This window comes from Phoxinus phoxinus, assembly GCF_949152265.1.
Source record: "Phoxinus phoxinus genome assembly, chromosome: 3".
Lineage (NCBI taxonomy): Eukaryota > Metazoa > Chordata > Actinopteri > Cypriniformes > Leuciscidae > Phoxinus > Phoxinus phoxinus.
In genome coordinates this window covers 14,732,290-14,756,716 of record NC_136878.1, presented here as the reverse complement: position 1 = coordinate 14,756,716, position 24,427 = coordinate 14,732,290, and the positions used below count along the sequence as shown (strand labels likewise).

Sequence of the window (24,427 nt, the reverse complement as noted above, 5' to 3'; positions counted from 1 at the left end):
TAAAAACATGACATTTAGATGCTTCTATTTCTAATAGGTAGCTACTATTGCTCTAAACTTTATTTTGCCTTCTCATTCGCAGCATGTGCACTAATGTGACTTTGACCTATGTTGTTAAGAGTTGAGTTTCTGAAGACAGACTTTCAGTTGTCCTACAGCTATTGAACTGATTGTTTAAAAGGAGACAAATGAACGCTGATTAACATCATGATGATGTCTTCATGTCTGTCTTTTGTCTGACTATTTAGAATGGTCCCTTTCATTTGCTGATGAGCAAGACCATTGGCAGAGAAGTGTGAGTGAGCCTGGACTAAATGTTTGGAGCCAAACAAGAACAGAGCTTGTTGGATAGCCACATTCATTTAATTTGACAGCCTTGAATAAAGTTTAGCAATGAGAGTTTTTGGCAATACAAATCAAAGAAACATGGACGTTCTTGAGCAATGGAGCAAAAAGAGTGACCCATGCTCTTTCTTTCCAAGTCTTTCTTATTTTTGATTAAGGAGAGATATATTTTTAAAGCTCTACAACAATCTTTAACAAACAAAGCCACGAGGACTGATTGGCTGTGCATTTTCCCGCTTATTTACACTACTACGGGAAAATGAACAGCCAATCAGCCCTCATGGCACTGTTTGATTTTTATAATCCTTACATTTGCAGAATTTGGCACTGCAGTTCATTATCTATAGATATCGCATCACATGAAAGCAGATGCGTGAGTTTGATTACATCACATAGTTTGCGTTCACGTGCGCTTCTAATCAATCGCGCGCGGCTGATAAACAGACTGGCAGCGCGTGCAAACAGATATTACATGATCAATGTCGCACTAATTGCACCCAATCGCAATCGACTGTTTACAAGAAGCAATCACAGGATGCCCACTGTTCCCATCAACGAACATGCAAATTGGAGATAAATAATAAGCAAAACTTTTGCGTATCATCTCCAATTTGCATGTTCGTTGATGGGAACAGTGGGCATTCTGTCAGCATCCTTGTTTCTAATTTCGCTTGACATTCTGTCAGCAAAACAGTAACCGTATTTGAATGAAAATGCAATTTCAGCCGAATGTCAGATGCAAATATAAACGGTTTGGCCGTTAATATTGGGATGTGCGCTGTGCAATTGAAAAGGAGCTGCATCGTGGGAATAAGTTGCCATTGATCCTCTAATGAGATGTAACTCCAATGTATAAGCCACTGCAGCTCAGCGCGTTGTGCAGGAGGCGGCGCATAGGACGGTCGGATCCTTTCCAACTGACGAGGATTATTATTAAAGTGCCCCAGACCAGTAGACCGGGGCTGCCTTCCTGCCTCAATCGGCCATGCGTCCTCTGAATGTGTGACCGAATGAATAAACGAGGCGTTGCGGAGCGCTGTTAGCCAATGCGCATGCTTCTCGCACACACTAAGCGCGTCGAGTGGGATAGGATGTCGTCGAGCTGTCATATACTGATAATTGTCATGTTTCTGTTTCGGTCCGGACTTCCATAGGGGAATGAGTAATCGCGATGTGGTCATTGAAGGAGGCGGGTATCTCACAGACATCCGGAATCCATCGCGGAATCCCACAGCTGCACCGCGGAGCTGCGAGTCAAAGCGGCCCGCTCTAGGAGCTCCTACCGCGCGTCGTTATGCCATTCCCAGCGCTGTTTGTGGAGGATTACTGTATGAGACAGCCGTACGTCATTTCGTGCCTTGATTGATACACATTTTCCCATAATATGGCCGATCAGAGCAACATTCAGTCTGCCGCCTCCAAAAGCATCAGGCCGTTCAAATCCAGCGAGGAATACCTGTATGCCATGAAGGAGGATTTGGCTGAATGGCTGAACACGCTGTACGAGCTGGACATCACGGCGGACACCTTTATGGAGGGTCTGGAGACCGGCTGCGCGCTCTGCCGGCATGCCAACAACGTGAACCGCGCCGCCCACGAATTCAAGGCGAATTATCCAGATGCGGCGCTTTCTTTCCGGATCCCCAGCAAGGACGTGGTCTTCCAGTCGAGGAACGTCATACCGGGATCATTTTTGGCCAGAGACAACGTGTCGAACTTCATCGGCTGGTGCAGGCAGGAGCTCTGGATCAAAGATGTGCTGATGTTCGAGACCAACGACCTGGTGGAGAGGTGTAACGAGAAGAACTTCGTGCTGTGCCTGCTGGAGGTGGCTCGCCGGGGGGCCAAATTCGGCATGCTGGCCCCTATGTTGATTCAACTCGAGGAGGAGATCGAGGAGGAGATCCGGGACCAGGAGAACCTGACGGTGACGGAGGCTGTAGGGGAGTCCCAGAGCCCGCCGAGCCGGACGTACAGTCGCAAGGAAAGCATCGGCGAGCCCGACCCGGAGCTGTTGGCCCGCTGGCAGCAGCAGCAGAAGAGAGTCCTGCTGGATATGCGCAACCTGGACGAGCTGGTGAGTTTGACAGCTGGCAGCATACTCACGTTCATATTGATAAAAACTGCTGGGTTATTAATCTGGGCAACTACTGAGCGATGGAAGTTATTCTGCACTTGTTGCATTTTAAACGTTAAAACACATAAATTCACCACATAATGGATGTGATGTGCTGTGTAAAGTGGAGGAATGCTGCTGATTATTGATTATACAGAAATTACATATATTTTATCACAGTTACAGCAAATAGGCTATAATTTGCACTTAATATCACTTTTACCAGATGGCATGTGAGACATGTCCAACCATTAGAGTGTCCAACCATCTCCAAAACACCTGCCTTAAAGTTTTCTGTAAACCTGAAGACCTCGATTAGCTTGTTTGGGTGTGTTTAGTCCCGGGACTAAGTTTAAAGCCCCTGGCCTATAGGATGAACACTAGTACAGAGTCTTGAAACATGAGACAAAATGAAGCAGTGACAACTTTACCCATTTAAAACCAGAAAATGACTCTGAAATGATCACCAATGCTCTTAACATAAATGTACAGTTTCTTTGGATTTTCTCATTATTTGATTGACTACCTTATCTAGATAATTCTATAGTCCCTATATCCTATAGAAATAGAATAGACATTTATGAAAGCATTTAAAAATCACGCAAAATAGAAGCCAGCCTTCCTTATGAAGCTCCTCAAATTGATTAAGGTCACACAGGCAGGTTTTATTGTTTTTGTTGTTATTTTAAGTAACTGTGCCTTTATTTTTCCTGTGTCACAACTACTACAACCATGTGTCAAACCCCTCATAATTAGTGAAGAAAATTAATTTGAAACCATCTCCGTTCATTAATTGAAGTAATAGTTTGTAAATATGTACTATTGTAATCATGATTTTCTGATGGTTTACACCCGTATTGACTATTGAGTGAAAACACCTTTTGTGAGAAAAAGGTTGTTTCTTGATCAGAGATATTGGATATTATCAGTATGAAGTTCTGTCACTTGATCATTCCTCATTAAGAATAACTCAATCATATGGGGATTTATGGGATATAATTGCCTATAAAGTCTTGATGTTTGACAAGTTAAGACAGATGAATATTAGCACAAAGTGACTGATGAACATGTCCTTGTTATTTGATTCATCTTCTCTGCCACAACCTGAAGAAAATATTGCTGTTTCTCAGAAAGATTCTTCTTCTTGCATTGTGATTTTGCCTGTCCTAATAATCTGCTCTCATCCAATTATGTTGACCTCAGAATGTGTGGGGGGGACAACAGGGGAAATGTGCAGTCTCCCACAAGCACAGGGACTTAATTTGACTAATTATTTGACTGCCCAAGTTACTGTGGTGGTTATTTCCCTCTAAAAGTCCCTCTCTTCACTCCATTTAATTTCATCAACTGTCATCAGATATATCATGCCAAAGATCAATGTGCAACATGCTTGCTTAGCGTATACAATTGAGTTGTTGATCTAGTGTTGACCCATCAAAGAAACATTCAGCCCTTGTGAGTGTGTAAGCACATTTTTCCCTGTGCGTGAACTGCATCAGCATAAGTTCAGGCAGGGTGAAGAAACAGTGGACGTCAGGTGCTGTTACACCAGGAATTCATTCAATACCGTTTGTTAGCATTTTTTTTTCTACTGAATGTAAGCCTAATATTAAAGTATACAGTCAGTGATTTATCTGGTGTCTGGCAGAGAAGAGAAGACGCCTTTGATTTGTCCCTTTTTATGGGTGACCTTGTCTGGATTGTCTAACAGTTGCTAGTCATCTTATCTCATGAACCATGTTGCTGAACCGAGCAACTGGCTTTGTCCTGTAGAGACAGGGTGGATTCAGTGGCGGGCAGCAAGTCCAAACATGGCATCACCCTGAAGCTTCGGGACACATGGAGCTCTCAGCAGAATTCATCTGATCAAACACTCTCTTCTTGTCTTCTTTAATATATAACCCTGTGAGATTACCTGCCCTTTGTAATTCTATCTCACACAGGCTTTGTTCTCTGACAGGCAAGTTTAGACAAACCGTTGTTTTGATTCATTTACAGTTCACTTTGTCACCACAGTTGAGAGATACGTCATGCAGCCACTTATGACTGTTGTTTAGGTGAAGTACACTTCCACACATATGTGCATTCAGACTTCCTCTTATATAAATATACAAACGCTTGCCGTTTCATTGTTTTAGAAATTTGAGAATGTGGAAGTTGTGTGTGATCACATTTTTTTCATGATATTTGCTTTTGCACTTTGCTTATTTAGTGTTGTTACACAGATACACTCTAAAAAAGTCAGTTCAACTCAAAAAGTGGGGATGCACAATATATCAGTACCGTATCAGTTATCTGATGATATTACTGATAGGCCTATTTGATATTAAAGGGATAGGCTATTCACCCAAAAATTAAAATTATGTAATTAATTATTTATTAAGACTTTCGTTTATGTTCGGAACACAAATTAAGATATCTTTAATAAAATCTGAGAGATCAATGCTACTACCACTTTGACTAGTCTATCTAGACTATTTTGACTATCAAAAGTTCATAAAGAGATCGTAAAACTAGTCCATGTGAATTAAGCGGTTTGGTCCTAATTTTTTGAAGAGACACGATTCGCTTTCGCTTGACGCTCTATTCTTATGGATTAGTTTTACAATCTCTTTATGAAGCGTAAGAGTGGTAGTTGCGTAGCTGTCCATGTACAGAACTGGCTCAGATTTTATTAAATATATCTTAATTTGTGTACCAAAGATGAACGAAAGTCTTCAGGGGTTTGGAACAACACGAGGATAAGTAAATGATGACAGAAACATTTTTTTGGGTGATCTAACCCTTCATTTTCATACATTTTTACATTTTAGTTTTACATTTTCACATCATGTAACACTTATTTAATGATGATATTTATTAACACTGTTAAATTTAATCATCTATGTTTTTTTAAGACAATATTGTAGATATAATTCATTTAATTATTATATTTAATTTTTGCTATTTCTCAGTTATTGGCCATAATATGAAAATAATTATTGGCTTTTTGGTATCAGCCAGAATTGTAATATTGGTGCATCTTTATAAAAAGTGCTTAATGTGAGAAAAAATGGAAATTCCAAACCTGTATGACTTTCTTTCTTCTTCAAAAGATGGCACTTTTGGGTTGGCATCTAAACCGTTTTGGTCAACATTGACTTCCATTGTGTGGACCAAAAAAAAGAGACCCTTTCAAAATATCTTCTTTTACTATGTTACAAGGTCATAGATGAGAGTGAGTAAATGACTACAGAATTTTCATTCTTGGGCGAACTATCGCTTTAATAGTATTATTTAATATAACTGAATCTACATCTACATTAGATTACACCAGCAATAGATGTTTTTTAATGCAATTAATATGATCCCTTATGGAAACAAGTGACATTCACACTTCCAACTCACATTGGTCCTTAATATAATTTAGCATCATTCTTGCCTTGATTATAAAGTTATTTTTGTCACTGATATATACAGTTTGAGTCCTTTCATGTGAAATATGAATGCATGGTGTAATCCAGTCTGCTGCACCGAGCTCTGGACAGTTATTTTTATCTATTGGATTTAATTTGTGGATTTTAGCTTGGTCATGATGAATTTTAAGATTTTAATACTGATACACACAGACATCAAAGTCACTGTCAAAATGAAAGATTCATGATTGTAAAGTAAGTAAACGATGACCATGAGGATTATTCCACTTTGATCTTGTATTTCTTAAAGAGATTTCCATGGAAACAAGATGGAAGACTTTTACGGATGTGCTCGGATTTAGTGTTGGTAATCCTATTCATCCCTTAGGAATATGAACGGTAGTTTTGCCTGATCCTCATCTTCCATTAGTTCCACACACACACACACACACACACACACACACACACACACACACACACACACACACACACACACACACACGCACGCACGCACACACACGCACACACACACACACACACACACACACACACACACACACACACACACACACACACACACACACACACACACACACACACACACACACACACACACACACACACACACACACACACAATTTGAAGTAACATTCATGCTGTATGAGGAAAAGCAGAAGTGTCTCTGAGATATGAGTGTATTTGAATTACACAGCTATAGTTCCTCTTGATTTTCTTAGTTACAGAAACACTGATACAAATACTCCTCTTCACCTCTCCGTCTAAATGCCTTACTCATCATCATAAGTTTGGCTGGGATTTTCCAATTTTTAATGGCATGGTGGGTGTGTGTGTGTGTGTGTGGGGGGGGGCAGAGTCACTGTTTCCCCCTGTGTAATGTTATTTAGTATAGCCTATTCATGCTAAAAATGTCTAGTCTCAAAAATACAAGGTTCAGCTCTAACTGAATGTATCCATACTTTTTCATACTGACTTTTATCCAGTCTAATGCTGTGGAACTCAACCCAAAGTTGAGAGTGAGATATAGTATTGGTATTTGTCATTTGTGTGTGTAACGTCTGTTGCCTGTCTGAGTGTATTACGTCACTTACTCATCATATAGTTGCACATACTCGTGGCTACTCAGAATACTTTCAAAGTTAGAAATGCAATACAAGTTTTTTTTTTTTTTACGTTTTTTTTTAATTGTCTATTCTCACCATGGCGTGTATTTTTTTTTTAAATACAGTAAAACACTAATATTGCAAAATTGTATTATAATTTAAAATAATTGTTTTCGATTTCAATATATTTTAAATGTGATCCTATAATGATCCTTCAGAAATCATTCTATTATGCCGATTTGGTTCTCAAGAAACATTTCTTTTTTTATTATCAATATGGAAAATAGTTGTGCTGCTTAAACCATGATAAAACTTATTTTTTTCAGAATTCTTTAATGAATAGGCTAGATAGTTTAAAATATTTTTTTAAAATATGTTTTGTAACATCATAGATGTCTTTGCTGGCACTTTTGATCAAATTAGTGCTTCCTTGCTAAATAAAAGTATGAATTTCTTTTTTTTTTTAAATGACTGACCCTTAAAATGTTAAATGGTAGTATACAAGTACAGGAGAAAGCCAGGGTTTCACTCCGTCCGTGTTTGTTTTGTGATATTGACTGTCTGTCTGTACTTGATGATATTCTGATCAGTTTTTTTTTTGTGCCTGTTTTTATCATCCACTATCATTTTGAAAATTAAAAGCACACCTCGCTTCATGATCTGTTGTATGAGTTAAGTTATAGGGTTAGGGGTTTGTTCATATTTAAATATAAAACTATAGTAATTGTGATGCTCCATCGACTAGAACATAATATATAGTTTACTGTGTAGTTTGTCCAATGAATATCAGTTTAAATGAAACGGCGCTATTGTTTTAATCAATGCCTTTTTAAGGCCGATTTTTTTTTTAATATATACATGCTCTCATAAACATAGACAAACAGACAGCGTCTTGTCAGGAATACCCATTGAAATGGCATCAAGGCACATGACCAGAAGGATGCCTGACAATTTCTAAGACATCAGTGCCTTTTTTGTCTAACAGGCTCCCACCCGCCCCTCTCTCTTTTGTGCCCCCTCTCTCTTTTGCCCCCCCCCTCTCTCTCTCTCTCTCTCTCTCTGTCTCTCTCTCTCTTGCTCCCCCTTTCTCTCTCCCCACACCCCAAGGCCTTGACATTCTGCCTCATGGTTTTGTCAATAATGCACAACCCCAATATTCTCTCTCTTTTTGTTGTTCAGACATGCATGTGTACAGTACACACACTCATAGTCCCTGCCCAGAGCTATGGGGGAAAGGACATGGAGAATATGCTGCTTTATGGTGCAGTGGTGTATGGGTGCCCTCCTCATTATGATCCAGACATGAATTATACCTCAACAGCTGCAGAGCTGCTTTATAGCTTTAGCCACTTTTCCCGTTCCCGTTATATTTCCACTGGGGCTTGGTCCGGCACGGCACGATTACAAACCGGTCTTGGCCCGGAATTCTATTTACTTTTGTGTTACCAATGCAACGACTGACACATTTGCATTACGTTTCAAAGAGCGTCCGTTATCGATTGGCACGACGGTAAAGCGGCTTTTGTTCAATAATTAAAGATTTTTTGATGACACTGTTATTGAACTGAATTGAATCATCATTTTACTGACTCAGTGTATAACAACATTGTTACTTATAGCTGAATTGAACTCATTTCATAATTGATGATCTTAACAGATATTGAACTGAACTGACTTCAGTTGAACAATGACACTATTTATTTTAGAGCTGTTTTGCAGCAAATATTAATTGAATTCAGTTTGCATCATTTATCATGATTGTCCTGTTATCACTGTAAAGCTGCTTTGAACCAATCTGTATTGTATAAAGCGCTATATAAATAAAAGTGACTTGACTAGATTTGTAGGATTGGTTGTTGCTTTGCAGCCAATAAAATAGCCAAAATGTCCCATAATTACTTTGAAGGAAGGACTTGAGCCATATCTAAGAACCAGAATTATGACAAACATGTTTGTGGGCTTTTTTAACTTTAGCCAGTTAGCAACCACCCAGAAAATTACCTAGCAAATGCTTGGCAACCTCCCAGAACACCTTAGAAACCACCTAGCAATACCCTGGTATTGCAAGCATTACTCTGATGTTCTGCAGAAAATGTACAATTATTATCATTATCATCTTGCGAGAACTGCTAGCAGGGTATTGACCACACAAGTCCCACGCCAGAGCCAAAACGGAGAGATTTATGGAGGCTACTGCAATTCCCTAAAGGCTGAAAGGAACACGAGGACGTGGAGACAGGGAGGGAGACATAGCCGTGAGGTAGAGGTGAATCGAAGGACAATGATAGCGGGAGAGAGGCTGATATCACAGGGAGGTTGGGTCGAGGAAAAACTGAAAGCTTTGCAGCAAAAGATATGATAAAAAAGGAAAAATGCAGAGCTCAGTGGAGAGAGTGAATGAAAGATGTGTGGGCGAGAGCAAAAGAAATAAGCAGCGAGAGAAACAGAACAGAGGGGAGCTGAGGACAGAGTAACAAGAACAAGATGGATGGAGAATAAAAGGAGCAGCGGAAAGAGTGAGGGCAGCTGGGGGATGTGTTGCTCAGTGAACCTCATGGCAAGGTCGTTGTCATTGTGCATTTTCAAATTAGTTTTATTTTAATACCGATATCAAATTCACTTTACAGTGTACTTTCAAAAATAGTTTTGAGATGCAGTGTTTTACCTTTTTATGTAGATTTTTTTTTCAGGATTCTTTAATGAATAGAAGGAACATAATTTATTTGAAATAGAAATCTTGCTGTGTTCTTGCTGAATAAAAGTATACATACATGCGTATACCCTATTCAATTCTTACAAAAAATGGGTGGGAAAACAGGCATTCTTTTTATAATTTTATAAATTTTTATTTTTATATTGTTTATAATGAATTAAGGAATACTAAGACATTTTATGTCTAACTTTAAAAAATGAATGAGGAGTACTAATGAATGACGGCACGGGTCACTGAAGATCCGAGGTATACATTTAAGGGGTTAAACAAAAATCTTATTGACCCCAAACTTTATATTTATTACTATATATTTTAGTCTCAGCTTGAGTAATTATAGTTAGGAACCAACAAAAAAGGAAAGATGCACCTGTATTTCTACAGGAATCACAATCATGGTAAACAACAAGATTGCACATTGCTCATAAGAATAAAGAGTACTCTGTCATTTTCTACCAGTCATTGTGGTTTCATCTGCTATCAGTATCAATAACCTTACTGGCATCACACTAGATTTGCCTGTGGGATGTCTTCTCTTCTCTTCACCCACACAGGTCAGGTTATTCCACCATGTGAAGAGTGTTTGATGAATATAAAATAAAAAAATGTGTGTTTTATTTCAGGTAGTGTATCAGGTAGTTATCCAGGTAGTATCCACTGTTTATACTTTTTCATTTACCTTGCATTTATTATGAAAAGCTAAGGTAGGTGGAAGAAATGAGCTTTAGCTAAATAAAGCCTGTTCAAGTTTCTCACTTGCACCATCAAGGCAAGCTCCACTCCACGTCTTAGTTGGATTTTGCAATAAAACCCTGCATTATGCTTCAGTACATGTATTCAGAAAAGCGCTGGAGTCGGTTTGCCAGAGGTGCTTGTACTGTACAGACTGTTCGACCCGCCTCTAATGGATTTTACACCAGAGAGAGAGAGAGAGACAGGAAAAGTAGGTCATGGCAGTTTTTGCTGGGTCAGAATCACACAAGCTGAGGCTTCAACTGCGAGAGAACGGCTCTCGCTCTCTTTCCATTTTAGTATTTCCCATATGAACTCATCTTTAAGTGTTTGTGCTTTTTATGGTCATACTTATTTATGCCTTTAATTTTGCTGCCGTAGGATGCATATCTCTCTGCGGTGGGCTGCAGTATTCATCTATTAACAGAACTAGCGGAGTGGGCCGTATGTCATTTTATACAGCACCTGTCTATGCTCAGCTTTTGTTTGTGTGCACGCATGTGTATATTTATGTGTAACTGAGCGTGTGAAGATGGGTGCATGTGCAGCAATGTCTGTATCTGCTCAGTGTGGAAACTGAGTGGTTTCTTAACTCTGTTGGTGGCTGATGGAATAACAGCATGGATGCCATTCCTATTACAGTGTTTGAATGGAATGACCTGCAAGTGTAGTGATATGAGCTGTCGTTGATTTTTCCATGTTGTTGATTATGGTATTACATGGTATTCTTTAGAGTACCATAATGAATAAATAAATATATATAATGTTGAAAGATAAAAGTAAAAGGCTACTATGTTTAGATCCATGTCCGAGGCAGTTCGACTTCACGAGTGCATTTCTTAAAAAAATAAAATAAAAAAACCGGAAGACTGCTTCTTCGGAATACCGCATTCTCGTAATGTTTAGAAAAGTTTCCACTTTAATCTGGGATTTTTTTTTTTTTTTTTTTTTTTACGTTGCAGTTCAGGGCTTCCGTAGTGTGTATATACAGTGGTGTAATATATATAATAAAAAAATAGGCTATATTATTTATTAATAATTGATGATGATAAAATGGCAAGTCAATTGAAAAGTATCTGTAATCTTTATTTAATGGAATGAATTCCTGTCAATGTGCAAGAATTTAAAAAACATTTCTATGAAACTTTTCCATTGAAAATAATATTAAACGACTGTTTTTGTACGAAATTTCCATTAAATTCATGTGGATAGCACTGCTCAAATAATTTGGTCTCGAAAGAATTTGATGAAAAATGTTAAGAAGCAAATGCCTCATTTGTCCATTTAGTCTTATTGCTGTCTCTATTGCTTTTCAGTCATATGCTAAATGAATAAACCAATCACTGATTTCTCATTGCAATTGACACCGTTGAGTTAAATATTTGGATAATTGGTGACCTCTGCATGTTTTTGTCCCTCATGTCCTGATATAGTTTTCCGTGACCAAATTTGACTATGGCTGAGATATGGAAATGTATTACACAATCTGTGCAGTAGACTGTGGGAAAACAGAGGGAGGAATATAGTGTCAGAAGATATACAGGAGAGTTTATACAGGTGCAATTTAGGTCATGTGAATTTTATAGCGTATTCGTACCAGAAAGTCACCTGATGTTCCTTGTGTTTTTATAAGGTTATAGCTCGGTTTATCTCTCTAAACTTCATTTTGTTTTTGTCATAATAAGGCCTCAAACAAAAGGACAAGCGTGCGATAGTTGTATGCTGAGGCTTGAGGAGAGCTTTCTTTCTTTAGTTCTTAGACAGGGCACTTGAGCACAAGTCACAACAAGTCTTCATAGTGCGCTACTGGAGACTAACCTTCAGATATCACCAGTCAGAGTTTACAAAATGGCTTACTTGACTAAAAGGAAGCTTAGACCTGACATTTACATTTTTAATAGTTTTTTATCTTATCTTAAGCCCTATTGCCCAGTTATTCTAAGCAGCTGGTTTGTCTGGTTAGGTGGGTCTCTCTGTTTGTTTATGTGTGTGTGTTTGAGGACATTTGGTGTTTTGAATTGATTTTAGAATTGAAGGACACATTTAATTGAGGATGACAAATCAGATAAGAGATGACGGATCTGTGAGAATGTATGTGTGCATTCCCGACGTTTTCCCTCCGTCTATAGAAGTATGCTTACAAAGCACACTACTCTTTTGTGATACAATCACCAGATCACTGCTTGCTGAAACTGTAAATGTCACGAATGTCCTTGAGTTAAAAATACCTTTTTCCCCCTCTAGTCTTACTTTTTTGCTTAAAGGGAAAGTTCAACCAAAAGTGAAAATTGTCATTTACTCATTCTCATGTTGTTCCAACCCTGCATGACTTTCTTCCGTTCTTCTGTCAAAGACTAAAGAAGATATTTTGAAGAATGTCAAATGGGTTCAGTCGGATCCAATTGAATTATGTTTCAGATTTGTCTTTTTTGGTTGAACTATCCCTTTAAATGACATGAGGTCTCTTCTAAAATATGTTCGACCTTTAACTGACCTAGATTTTGGAATGATGTTGAAGATCTGTATTTTATTAGTTGCACTTGTGCTGTTGATCTTAGGTTGGTTTCAGCTGATACAGTTTCTACTGTGCCAGACACCCCCCGAAGTCCTGAGCAGTGTGTTACATTTAAGGCATGATAATGTTTAGATTGGAACCCACCCAGAGCAATGAAATCAGATATAAACTTCTCAGCAGAATTCTCCTTCTTGCACAACTGAAACAACACAATGTTTTTCTGTGAGGTAGATTTTGCTCAAACTGCCATACTTTTTAAATATTGTGGCAATTGAGAGTGATGTAAACCATTTTTAAAACACCTTCCCTCACAAACATTTTAACATGAATATTCCTCCAAAATATAATAGTTGCTATTATTGGTATCAGCCATAAGTGTCATCAAAAAAGAGCTATAAAGTCCCTTACTGAGGCTGCTTTCGTAAGTGTTAATACAAGTCTACCGCTATTTTTCACTTCACTTGAGTGTCTGTTTACACAGAACTCTTCTGAGACACTCAGTCACGCACTTACTGAGAAACGATACGGCTGTTCCAAAACAATCCACACCCACGGCCTTTTTACATCTAACCCGGAAGGACCCTTCACTTTTCTTTACCCAGCCGGCCTTCTGCATGTCCCCTCTGTCAAAGTATCGGGTAGCCGGCAGTTATCAGAGACCCAGATACAGCTCACTATCTCTCAGATGCTCCATTTCCCCGTCTGCATCTCTGGGCTGACCGCGCCCAGCTCTGTGTCTTTGATGCTGGGTCTCCCGGTCCCATAGTGCCGCTGTGTTGGTGGTAGAGGAAGCAGGGTGATAAACAGCGAGCGTTCCCTCCAGACATGCGCTCAGGCAAAGCAGCAGCACTGATAACAGCACTCGGGATGGTCTGCTGGTGGAACCAAAAACAAAACGAAGATGAGGACTGAAAGCACACGCAGAAGCAGTTTGTTATTTTCCTTAAAAATGACACCATTTATTTTAATGCTATGTTCATTATTATGATTGTTTTTTAATTAAAATAATTGATAAAGGAAGTTTTTTGGCATCAATGCGATTCATCTAATTTTTAAAGGAGCAGAAATTTGCCTCTAAATATACAGTTAGGTCCAAATGTCTTGAGACTTTTATTTTGCGTTATTTTTCATTCTACTTGAAATTAATAGCATAACAATATTAAACGTTGTATTGAAAGCAGATCAATTCAAAACCAACTATGCGATTCAGTAGACTTTCATGTATTTATTAATTTAATGTGTATTTATATTAAAGTACTCAATGATTGATTCCATTTTTAGCATTTTAAATGGCTTTTTGGCAAACACAAAAATTCACAATTTAAGTCATATTTCAAGTGCCATGATTTGTAAAAAAAAATTAAGTAAATTGTGAATCATATATAATTGAATTCTTCCATAAAAAACCTGACAAAAGAATTATTTATTTGAAACTGAAATACAAATAAAGCAACAGTCTCATTGTTTGTGTGTTTTCTGAACATAGACATGTGCTGCTGTCTTTTAGAAATCACACTGAACAACAAATCAGGTTTAGATAAATGTGTTAGCTGCTAAATAATTAATAATCTGTCAACTTTGTCAGCCCTGTTCATTATCATATTTTCTCAACCCCCTTTCCCCTCCGTCAGGTGTCCATCTCTCTCTTTCTGTCAGTGTGTTTTCCGCAGGAGATCCGTAACACTGACTGCAGTTATCAGAGAGAGCTGTTATGGTGCTTGTATTATCTCTTGTGTGACCCACATCTCTTATCGCTGTTTTCAGAGCAGTGCAGAACCAGCATTTTCCCATTCTCAGGGTTGAATCTTTCACAGACACATCTCATTGTCTGCTCTGTTTGCATACAGTATATGGTACTCCATGTCTCACATTTGGTAAGGGTGGTTCCTCAGCTAAAACCAACAAAGAAATGCTGTGAGCACATTACAGGGAATCTGCCCTCTCCCGTTTTGCTACACTGAATGACAGAGCTCATTGTACACTTTTCTCAGTCTACTGGACAGAGACTTTAAACAGCTCCATATTTTGTACTTCTGTAGCATTTAATCTTTTTCCCTGATGTCCACTTATAATGTTTGAAACATTGAATCAAGTTTCTTATAACTCTCAATGGCCAACTTCTGAAGATACATTTGAAAATGTATGGCTGTTAAAAGAAACACTCAGCAATGCGTAGTAGTAACCCAGAAATCTCTTTATTTTCTGAACAGAGCCACATTTCCACACAGCAGAATTGTTTTGTGAAGTTTGCTTTGCTCACATACTGCTTGTGTGAGGTTTTGCTGTATTATGCTGTTTTTGCTACTGTAGCTTTAAGACTTGTGTGAATGATGTTGATGACTTTGTAGATGGAAAGAAACTATTACCACAGACACCTTTAAGGTGGTCACTGCTCCCTGACTTTCCAGAACAGATGTCTAGACAAAGAGAGAAGCATACGAGAGGCAAAACACAGTGAGAGAGTGCTTTAGAGAGAACAGCAGAGAGAGAGAGAGAGAGAGTCTGTATTACTGCTCACTCTGGTTCTGTGGTAACTGTCAGACACATGCTGCCTAAATAGACATGAAGTTGGGTCTAATTATAGAATATCCCAGCATTAGGCTAACTCTCGAATCTTCCAAACAGGCCAATAATGTGGAAAATTACAAGTATTCTCGGGCAGCTCTAGTCTAGAGCCTCCAAGTTCAACTACAGTCGATCAAATCTCATTGACCGTGTGTGGCAATAAATCTCCTCCATCGTGCCAGCCTGCTGTCTCTCATCTGTGGAAACTCAGCTGAATTTGTCCATGTAGGAAATAAAGACGAGTTTCCCGTGTGTTTGCACAAGCAGTCCAATGTAAGCAAAGACGCCTCAAAGTGTACAGTTGAACTTTCCCACACTTGTTGTAACATTGTAGAATATAGTCTTTGTAAGAATAGTATATAATAGTATTATGCAGGCCAATCTGGTGAAGAAAATGTGCTTATTAAATTAATAATTTAATTAATGCATTTTAATTAATTTATTTAACATTTTCTTTTTATTTTTGTCTGAAATTTGTCAGACATTAATCTTTATGAGATTGTACACCCACAGAGACGTTGGAATTTAATTAGCGATACTTACTGTTTATTTCTTTTTTTGCTGACTAAGTGTCTGTGTCATATTCATCCTTTGTTTAAATGACAGAGGTGTGTGAGAGTGAAAATGAGTGTTGGAGACCGAGTTTTGTCTTGCCGTACGAGTTTCAACCCTGTTCTAACATTGCTGTTCTTTCATATGATCTTGATTGATCTTCTGGACTTTTGCCCTGTTTGTTGTTATGGTATCACACTCATTTAAGAGAGTCTTTTCAAAGACAGCAAACAGAACAGAACAACATCAGAGAGAACTAGAGAGAATGAGAGCCTGCGCAAGACCATGCTCACCCCACCCATACCGTGCTGTTAACCAGCCTGACCGCTCTAAATCAAAACATATGCATGCAACCGTACTGTTACGTCACTCTCTTTCACATTCATAATTGTTGTATGTGAATGTATGTGCCTTTGAGTTAATCATTGGGCAAGTCCCAGATCTCATCAGGATATGACGCAACTTTAGGGAATGGCTCTTTGTTTCGCTGTTTGTACTTTAGAGAGTGAGATGGATAAAGAAACTGAGAGACTATTAGTTTTCTCCAGGGAGTGATTCAATTAAGGTGTGACAGGAATTGGAAAGGTCTGGCTCTTTCGCTGAGTCAATCAGGAGCTCAGGAGTCAATTACAGACCAACCTATGATGCATCACATATAAGTTACATTTTATCCGCTCACACGCTCACACAAGCTCCCAGCGCCCTTCACTTGATAACACGCAGAGTTGAAGCGAGGTGAGGGATGTGACTCAGTGTTTCTCACAGGAAACTGCTTCTGTTCAGGTGCTGCTGAACATTCAGTGGAACGTTTGTCTCTGAGTGTGACTACATGTATTTTATTGTCTGCAGTTAGCCAGTAAACAACTGAATTGTAAAGAATCACAACCTATTTGTGAACATACATCTTAACTCCCAAATATGAGAATTAATATAATCAAAAAATATAAATAAATCTTACTTTTTATTTAATTTGTTCATATTTTTGTCCAAAATCCTTGTTTATTTTAGACATTTGTTGTAATCAAACAAAAATGTATAGTCTATAAAAATACACTGAAAGTAATATACTTATATTATAGAGTATATGTTACTCTAGTAACTGTTTTCTTAAAACACTTTTTTTTCTTATATTGGTAAAGTAGTATTCATTCATATTTCATACAGGCCTGTATATCGTTTGCAAACTTCATTCTATGGTATTGACCACCTAGTATATGGCAGATACTTTTGGTATTGAAAGTTATCTTTTTCATTTATTTGCTATGCGATTTAAAGGATTGTTTCTATCAATATTGTCACATTTTAACCATGATTGTCTACATATTGTATGATCTTTTTTAATAAGCTTTTATTGTGTTTTGTAGGTTCGGGAGATTTTGGGCCACTGTTCCTGTCCATCACAGTTTCCAATGACCAAAGTCTCAGAAGGGAAGTACAAAGTGGGCGACTCCAGCGCACTCATCTTCATCAGGGTACAACTTTTATTAACTTTCAGCAGACTTAATATAGCTTAATATGCTAAATTAGCTGAGGCAAGTTAAGTTCCAACACAACAACCCCTTCACAACCAATGGTGTGAGTTTGGAGTGGGACTGTTTGTCTGACCAATATCCACCTTATCTTTCATGTAAGAGTGGGCGCAGCCATTTGTAAATTTAATGTGTCTCGCACATTTACTGAAAATAGCTTACTACTGCGTTAAAAAATAAGGTGGATAGCATGGGGGAGTGTTTGGGAAATCAGTTTGAAAACAATTTCTATTTTTTCAATTTCATTTGGTGGCACAGAATGATACACTACTTTCTTTTATTAGAAAGTTTTAGTACAAATGCTGTTGTCACACCCACATCAAACCATCGATTCTGTTATTTACTTTTTGAATCTGTGCTGCTGTATCATTGGGATCTATAACATTTCCAGAATGGAGGTCAGATTATAATAATTATAGCTCCATAATAAGCCATCCTGAGGTTTGAATGGTGTTTACACAGTTGCCAAGCTTGACCTATTCAAGACTTAGCCTGTTATCCAGCTTCATCTAAAAGCACCCACACCCATTCATACTGCGGACAGAAATAGAGACTTGTGTCATTTCCTGTCCTCTACCTAGCTCTCTGGATTTATGTGTGTGTGTGTGTGTGTGTGTGTGCATGGCGTCATGGGTATTTATTACATGCACTTTATACATGCATCTATGTGTATGTATCGGGTCTACAGATATTCACTCTCAGCTGGAGGAAATTTGGGAAGGAATTTTATCTTCCTCCAATGCAGCTGGGCTGAATCAATTAAATATCATTCCCCTCCGCAACCCTGCAACCCTATACCCCCCTCTTTCTCTCTGTCGTCATCTGTCTTGATTTGCTCTTTTTCTGTGCCTGTTTTTTCCTCTGTGGTGCGTGTGTGTGGTACACACACTATTGTTAGGCCTGTGTGTGCAACTAGCTGGTGCTGTTAGATTGAACCCTTTTATTTACTGAGCCTATAATTTTACATAGACCCATCATCCTTCACCAGCGCAATTAACACAAGCGGCGCAGTGTGGAGTGAAGCAGAGGCCATTCACTTGCCTGGCTCAGCTTCTCTGTGTTGACATCTATGAAGAAAATGGAAGGTGATAAGCAAGAGAAATACGATGACTTTGAGGCTGTCACCTTCAGAAGCTCAGTGCTCATATTGATGTTGTAAACTGAAGAAAAAAAACCTCGCGATTGAGACCTTGGCACAAGAGAACATTAGCCTTGTTTACTCTGTGCTTATTATAATTATGGTTTCAGCATGTGTCCGCCTGTTGCCATGGTGACTCGGGCTGAATCCTAACTGCTTTTGAAAGGGCAGATGAGTAAAGCTATTAAAGAGTGCTGCCCTCCCATTGGTCAATTATTACATTAGGACATACGGTAACCAAAAAAACCTACCTGCAGTTACATTTAGCTAAATCCTTGGTCTAATTAATGTTAATTATAATCACTCATACCAATATTTTTTTTCAATGTTTTTGAAAGATATATGCTATGCTTACCAAAGTTGCATTTATTTTATCTACAGTAAAAAAAAAAAAAAACTAGAATTTGAAATGTCACTCACAAAGCTAAATTTTCAGCATTACTTCAGTGTGATTTACTTCAGTGTTACATGATCCTTCAGAAATCATTCTAATGTGTTGATTTGGTGCTTTATTTTTTTATCAATTTTATATATCAATTTTTTTATATCAATGTTAAAAACATTTTTTATACTTGTCTGCCACAATGTACTGATTTCTATTTCAAATAAATGCTGTTCTTTTGAATTTTCAGTTCATAAAAGAATACTAAATAAACCGGATCAAAGTATTCATCACACAAAACACAGTATACGAAAAAGCTGTAGGAGTCGAGTGTTTTTATTTTCATATAATTTAATAAAACTACAGTCCACAGCAATACATTTTGCAATCATGTTGGTGTTGTTGAAGACTTAGCAGTTCGGCTTTGATAAATGCATCTCGACTCTCAAGACCCCTGCGTTCGGTTTCACTCCGTGTCCTGTGTGAACGGCTTCTTACTTATTTTGTAATGCCTTTATTTTGGTAATATTATTTGGCTTGGTGCGTTGTATTAGCAGCTTGGTTTTGTACATCAGTAAATCATGTTATAATTTTTATTTTTATTATTTGTACAGCCATTTATAGTTCAATTTAAGGTTTAGCGTGTATGAGTGTTTCAATCTTTGTAAAAATGAGTGTACGTCTGTGCGGGTGGGCATTGTGCCAGCCAGCAGATGTGCTTTCTTTTCATGGTAACGGCACATAGACACTCGTCACATGATTATTCCTTACCATGTGCTCAGCAGATGGAGTTTAGCAATGCCAAATCTATAAAGAGCTTTGATGCAACAGGTTCGAAGTACACAATCAACAGTGAAAATAAGAAAAGGAGCATTTTCCTGACTGAGCGTTTATTGATAAAGGAATCAATAGCTGTCTCTTACCTACATTTTACCTACATCAGAGAAGAGTTCAGAGTTAAAGGAGGATTGTTTCTATGCTAAATCTCCTCGATTCCCCTCTCTCTGAATACCAGCCGTAAGGGGGTTGAATGAGGGAGAGTGTGTGTCGGTGCGTGATGTCTTTTTGTTCTCTCTCCAGCTCTGTCATTGCGTGTTGTGATGTTAATGAACGGCGATGGAGACAGCGGTGAGGTGGAGAGCTCTGTTATATAGTGCTATAGGACACTGGGGGTTGATCTTATAGTAATCAACTGACTGTTATGTTGTCCCATCTGTGTTATTAGTGGTGTTTGAAGATTGCCCATTCTATAGGGTTAGGATTAGGGGTTGGTTTAGAGTTAGTTGCATGTAATTATGCAAAATTTGTAGTTATTACTATACTAACTAGATGTAACATGTAACAAAGACACTGTAAAATAAGACTTTTTTTACTTGGGCCACTACGAAAACACCCTAGCAAGAAACTAGCATCACCCTAGCAACTGCTCAGAACACTCTTTGTGAAGCAACTTTTGCATGGACAAACAGCACTGACATTTTCTTCACTATATGTAAAAAGCGAATTTACATGTTAGTTCTTGGTTTACAGCTCTGTATATTACAAAGAGACATAAAATTCATGAATTAATCAATTTAATTCTATACGTTCAGATCCTCTACTGATTATTTTATTGTACTGAATAACAAATTATTTGATGTATTTAAAGTTTACATTTACATGATTTTTTTGTTTTTGTTTCAAAGCTCTAAGTTGCAATCATTTCATACATCATACTCTGTTTGGTAATTTTCCATTCGGCAAAACTTCTGGCATCTACCATTAAACAATCTCTCTTAAATCTGGAACCTTTACCCAACCTTTACCCAACAACTATATATATATATTTTTTTGCATTTCTTTGCTTTGCTTAAAAAAGTTATACAATTTTGCTATTATATGTCTATATATATCACACACACACACACACACACACACACACACACACACACACACACACACACACACACACACACGCATACGCATTAGGTGTTAACCTCTCTCTCTCTCTCTCTCTGTGTAGGTGTTACGGACGCATGTGATGGTGCGTGTGGGTGGAGGTTGGGACACACTTGAGCATTACCTCGACAAGCACGATCCCTGTCGCTGCGCCGCATTTGGTGAGATCACCACTTCTGTGTGTGTGTCATTTCCTGTCTCTAAGCTTGAGACTTCTTCGAATTTTTAAACAATGCTACATGTGTTTCTTGCGTCTGGTTGTTTACATTCTTACACTATCGTACATTCAAGTTATACAAGTTTATGGTTATAGTGTTTTTAAGTACTCAACACTAATAGTACTCAGTACTAAAAGCACTCAGACTAATAACAGTTAGTCTGTTTGTGGGCTTTTACAACAGATTGAATTTGATAATAGCTTCCTCAGTCATCCATATTTTGCCATGCAACTACTGAAAAATATAAACTACCTTAAAAAAATGTGGGGTCAGTAAGATTTATTAAATGTTTTTGAAAGAAGTATCCTATGCTCATGAAGGCTACATTCATTTGATCAAACATAGTACAAGAAATAACAAACAATAAGCATTTAAACAGTTTAAATTGTAATAATATTTAACAATATTGCTAACTATTTTCCATTTGAATATATTTTAAAATGTAATTTTATTCCTGTGATGCAAAGCTGTATTTTCAGAAGCCATTAGTCCAGTCTTCAGTGTCATGCGATCCTTTAGAAATCATTCTAAAATGATGTTGTTGTTTTTTTTATAATTTTTTATTATCAATGTTGAAACCAGTTGAACTCCTTGATATGTTTGTGGAAACCTTGAAACTTTTTTTCAGGATTAGAGAGTTTTAAAGAATAGCATTTATTTTAAATGGAAATATTTAGTAACATCACACATTTCTTTACTGTAACTTTACTGTATCAATTTAATGCATACTTGCTGAATAAAAGTAATAATTTCTTTAGAAAAAAAATCTTCCTGGATTTTAATGGTACTTACTATACAATACATAAAAAGCCTTTTCGTAAAAATGCAATCATTTAAGTGAGTAACCACATTGTGAAATTCAAATTTACATCAGTATTAGGTTTAAAGTCACTTAATATGTTTAAATGCATCATCCTTTTTCTTGTGAATATTAAAAGAGCCGTCTGGTGCCTTTCTGTTACCTCAACAGCTCACCGGTATCAGCAGGCTAAAGCGAGTGGCCAGGGTCCTCACAGTAAGAGCTCCAGCACTCATTCTTCCCGCTCCACAAGCCCAGGACCTCACTGGCGCAATGAGGGCATGGCGCCCTACAAAACACCTGACAGGCGCTCTTTGGACCCTGCGTTGGGTGCCACAGCGCATTCCTCTCCATCACGGCCTGGCAGGTCGCACCATGCAGCTGTGCCTGTAGAGATGGAAACTAACACAGTGCGACCCACAACACTGCTGCCTCGACCACCACGAGACCGATCAGAACCTCGCCACTTTAATCCTCTCAGGTCAGTGCAGGTGTGTTTGGGTGTTTAGCAGTGTGAATGTGTGCATGTTTACGGCACCTTAGGAAAGTACCTCAAATAGAAAAGTACCCAAAAGTCACACTGGAAACAGCAACTAGAAAAAGAAAATGAAAGTCTTTTTTTATTTTAGAAAAAAATGTCTGTAAACAATACATAAAAAAAGATATATATATTGTAAATATAGATTTTAAAGGGCACCTATTATGACATTTAAAATGTTCCTAATGTTGTTTTGGGAGTCCCCAACAACAGTTTTACATGCATGCAATGACAAAAAACACTTTTGTTGTCGTATAATATGCATTTATTTTTACCTGATTTGCTCACCGACTCCCAAATGATTCGTTCAACGACTCATTGTTCCAAACCCCTCCTTTGCGCGACGCTAATCTGCGTTGATTGGTCAGATGACCCAGCAGTGTTTACATAGATAATACTTATTGTTTAACACGGAGTACAATGATGCTTTTATCAATTAAATTGTGTTATAATATGATTATAGTCCACTGCTTTGTAGTTTGTAGTAAAAAACTAAAAATAAGATAAAGAATTTAATGTTATGTTAGCGATCATAGCCAAGAGTTCATATTGTAAAAGCACAATCAGTCTTTGTTTGCATTATCCGATGCGTTTTTACAAAAAAAAAAAAAAAATGCAGTTACGTTACTACGAGCCTTACTCTATTCTTTAAGACAACTCCGAAAACAACGACAAACACTTCACATATCTCAATACAATTGTCATTGAAGAAGCTAAACGGTGCTTACACAACAAACAAAATAATTATTAAGCACGCTACATAAAACATAAAAGCAACAATTATTAATAACACTTACAGGTTGTGATACGGAGGAGGAAGCTGATGCAAATACACTTGGAACTGAACCTTCCTTCAATATCAGCGGCTCGCGAATCCAAGTTTGATTGCATTTAAGTTGGTAAAGCAATCGTCTTCAAAATGGCGCGAACAAAGCACAAGGCTCGGACTATACTTCTGTGGTATAGTTGTATATATGAATTGTAGCCACTTAGTCTTCAAATGCTCCTCTTTGGACAGATGAAAAAATTTGGCTTTTGAGTCGTACTTCAGAACACAGCGTCTCGTCGCCATGATATTTTCCCTGGCCTTGGAGCGCCATAAGTGGGCGTATCGTATTCAAATAACTTGACAAGTTGACGTCATCTAGTCAGAGAAAAAGCTTCGGTCTTCTAACGATTCATAAAAATGACTCCGAGTCGACTCTTACTTTTGAAAGACAATAACTTTATATACGGTGCACTTTCATATTTCAAACTTTGCAGGATGTTTTTGTTCACTTAGATCTATGTTACACACTACATGAAAGGTAAATTTCAAAATTCCATAATAGGTGCCCTTTAAGAATGGATTTTGAAAAGTACGTTTCATATCAAGATAATTGCTTACTGATAATATTGTTGTTGTTGTTTTTTTGCTAAGACAAAGCCATTACCTTCTCCATACAGAACGAAATATGAATACTGATGAAGTACAGACAATAAAAATAAATAATAAAAAAACATTCACAGAACCACTATATGTGTGTATGGCTATGGAAAGTGTGCAATTTTGAAGCGTTATGTCTGGGACACATGCATGATTGCGTGTTTGTATAGTTGTTTTGTCTGTGTAGATCCCTTAGGGTGTCTGCCATTTGCTCACACTGACCTAGTTAACTCAACACAAATTATAGCACTCTGTTTGTGCACTGTACCTCCAGAGTGAGCTGCATCTTAAGGCAACAGTACACACACACACACACACACACACACACACACACACACACACACACACACACACACACACACACACACACACACACACACACACACACACACACACACACACACAGAT

General features: G+C 37.9%; 1 protein-coding gene across 1 annotated transcript in view; it reads left to right on the top strand.

Annotated features, from left to right (window-relative positions):
- Positions 1-1,204: 1,204 nt before the first annotated feature.
- The window catches only part of gas2l1 (growth arrest-specific 2 like 1), a 29,814-nt gene continuing 6,591 nt past the window's right edge, over positions 1,205-24,427 (top strand). Inside the window, exons 1-4 of the mRNA XM_079608596.1 lie at positions 1,205-2,422; positions 17,416-17,523; positions 21,103-21,199; positions 22,227-22,536. Coding sequence (XP_079464722.1) covers positions 1,730-2,422; positions 17,416-17,523; positions 21,103-21,199; positions 22,227-22,536 — 1,208 coding nt within the window. The 5' untranslated portion in view covers positions 1,205-1,729. The remainder of the gene's footprint in view (positions 2,423-17,415; positions 17,524-21,102; positions 21,200-22,226; positions 22,537-24,427) is intronic.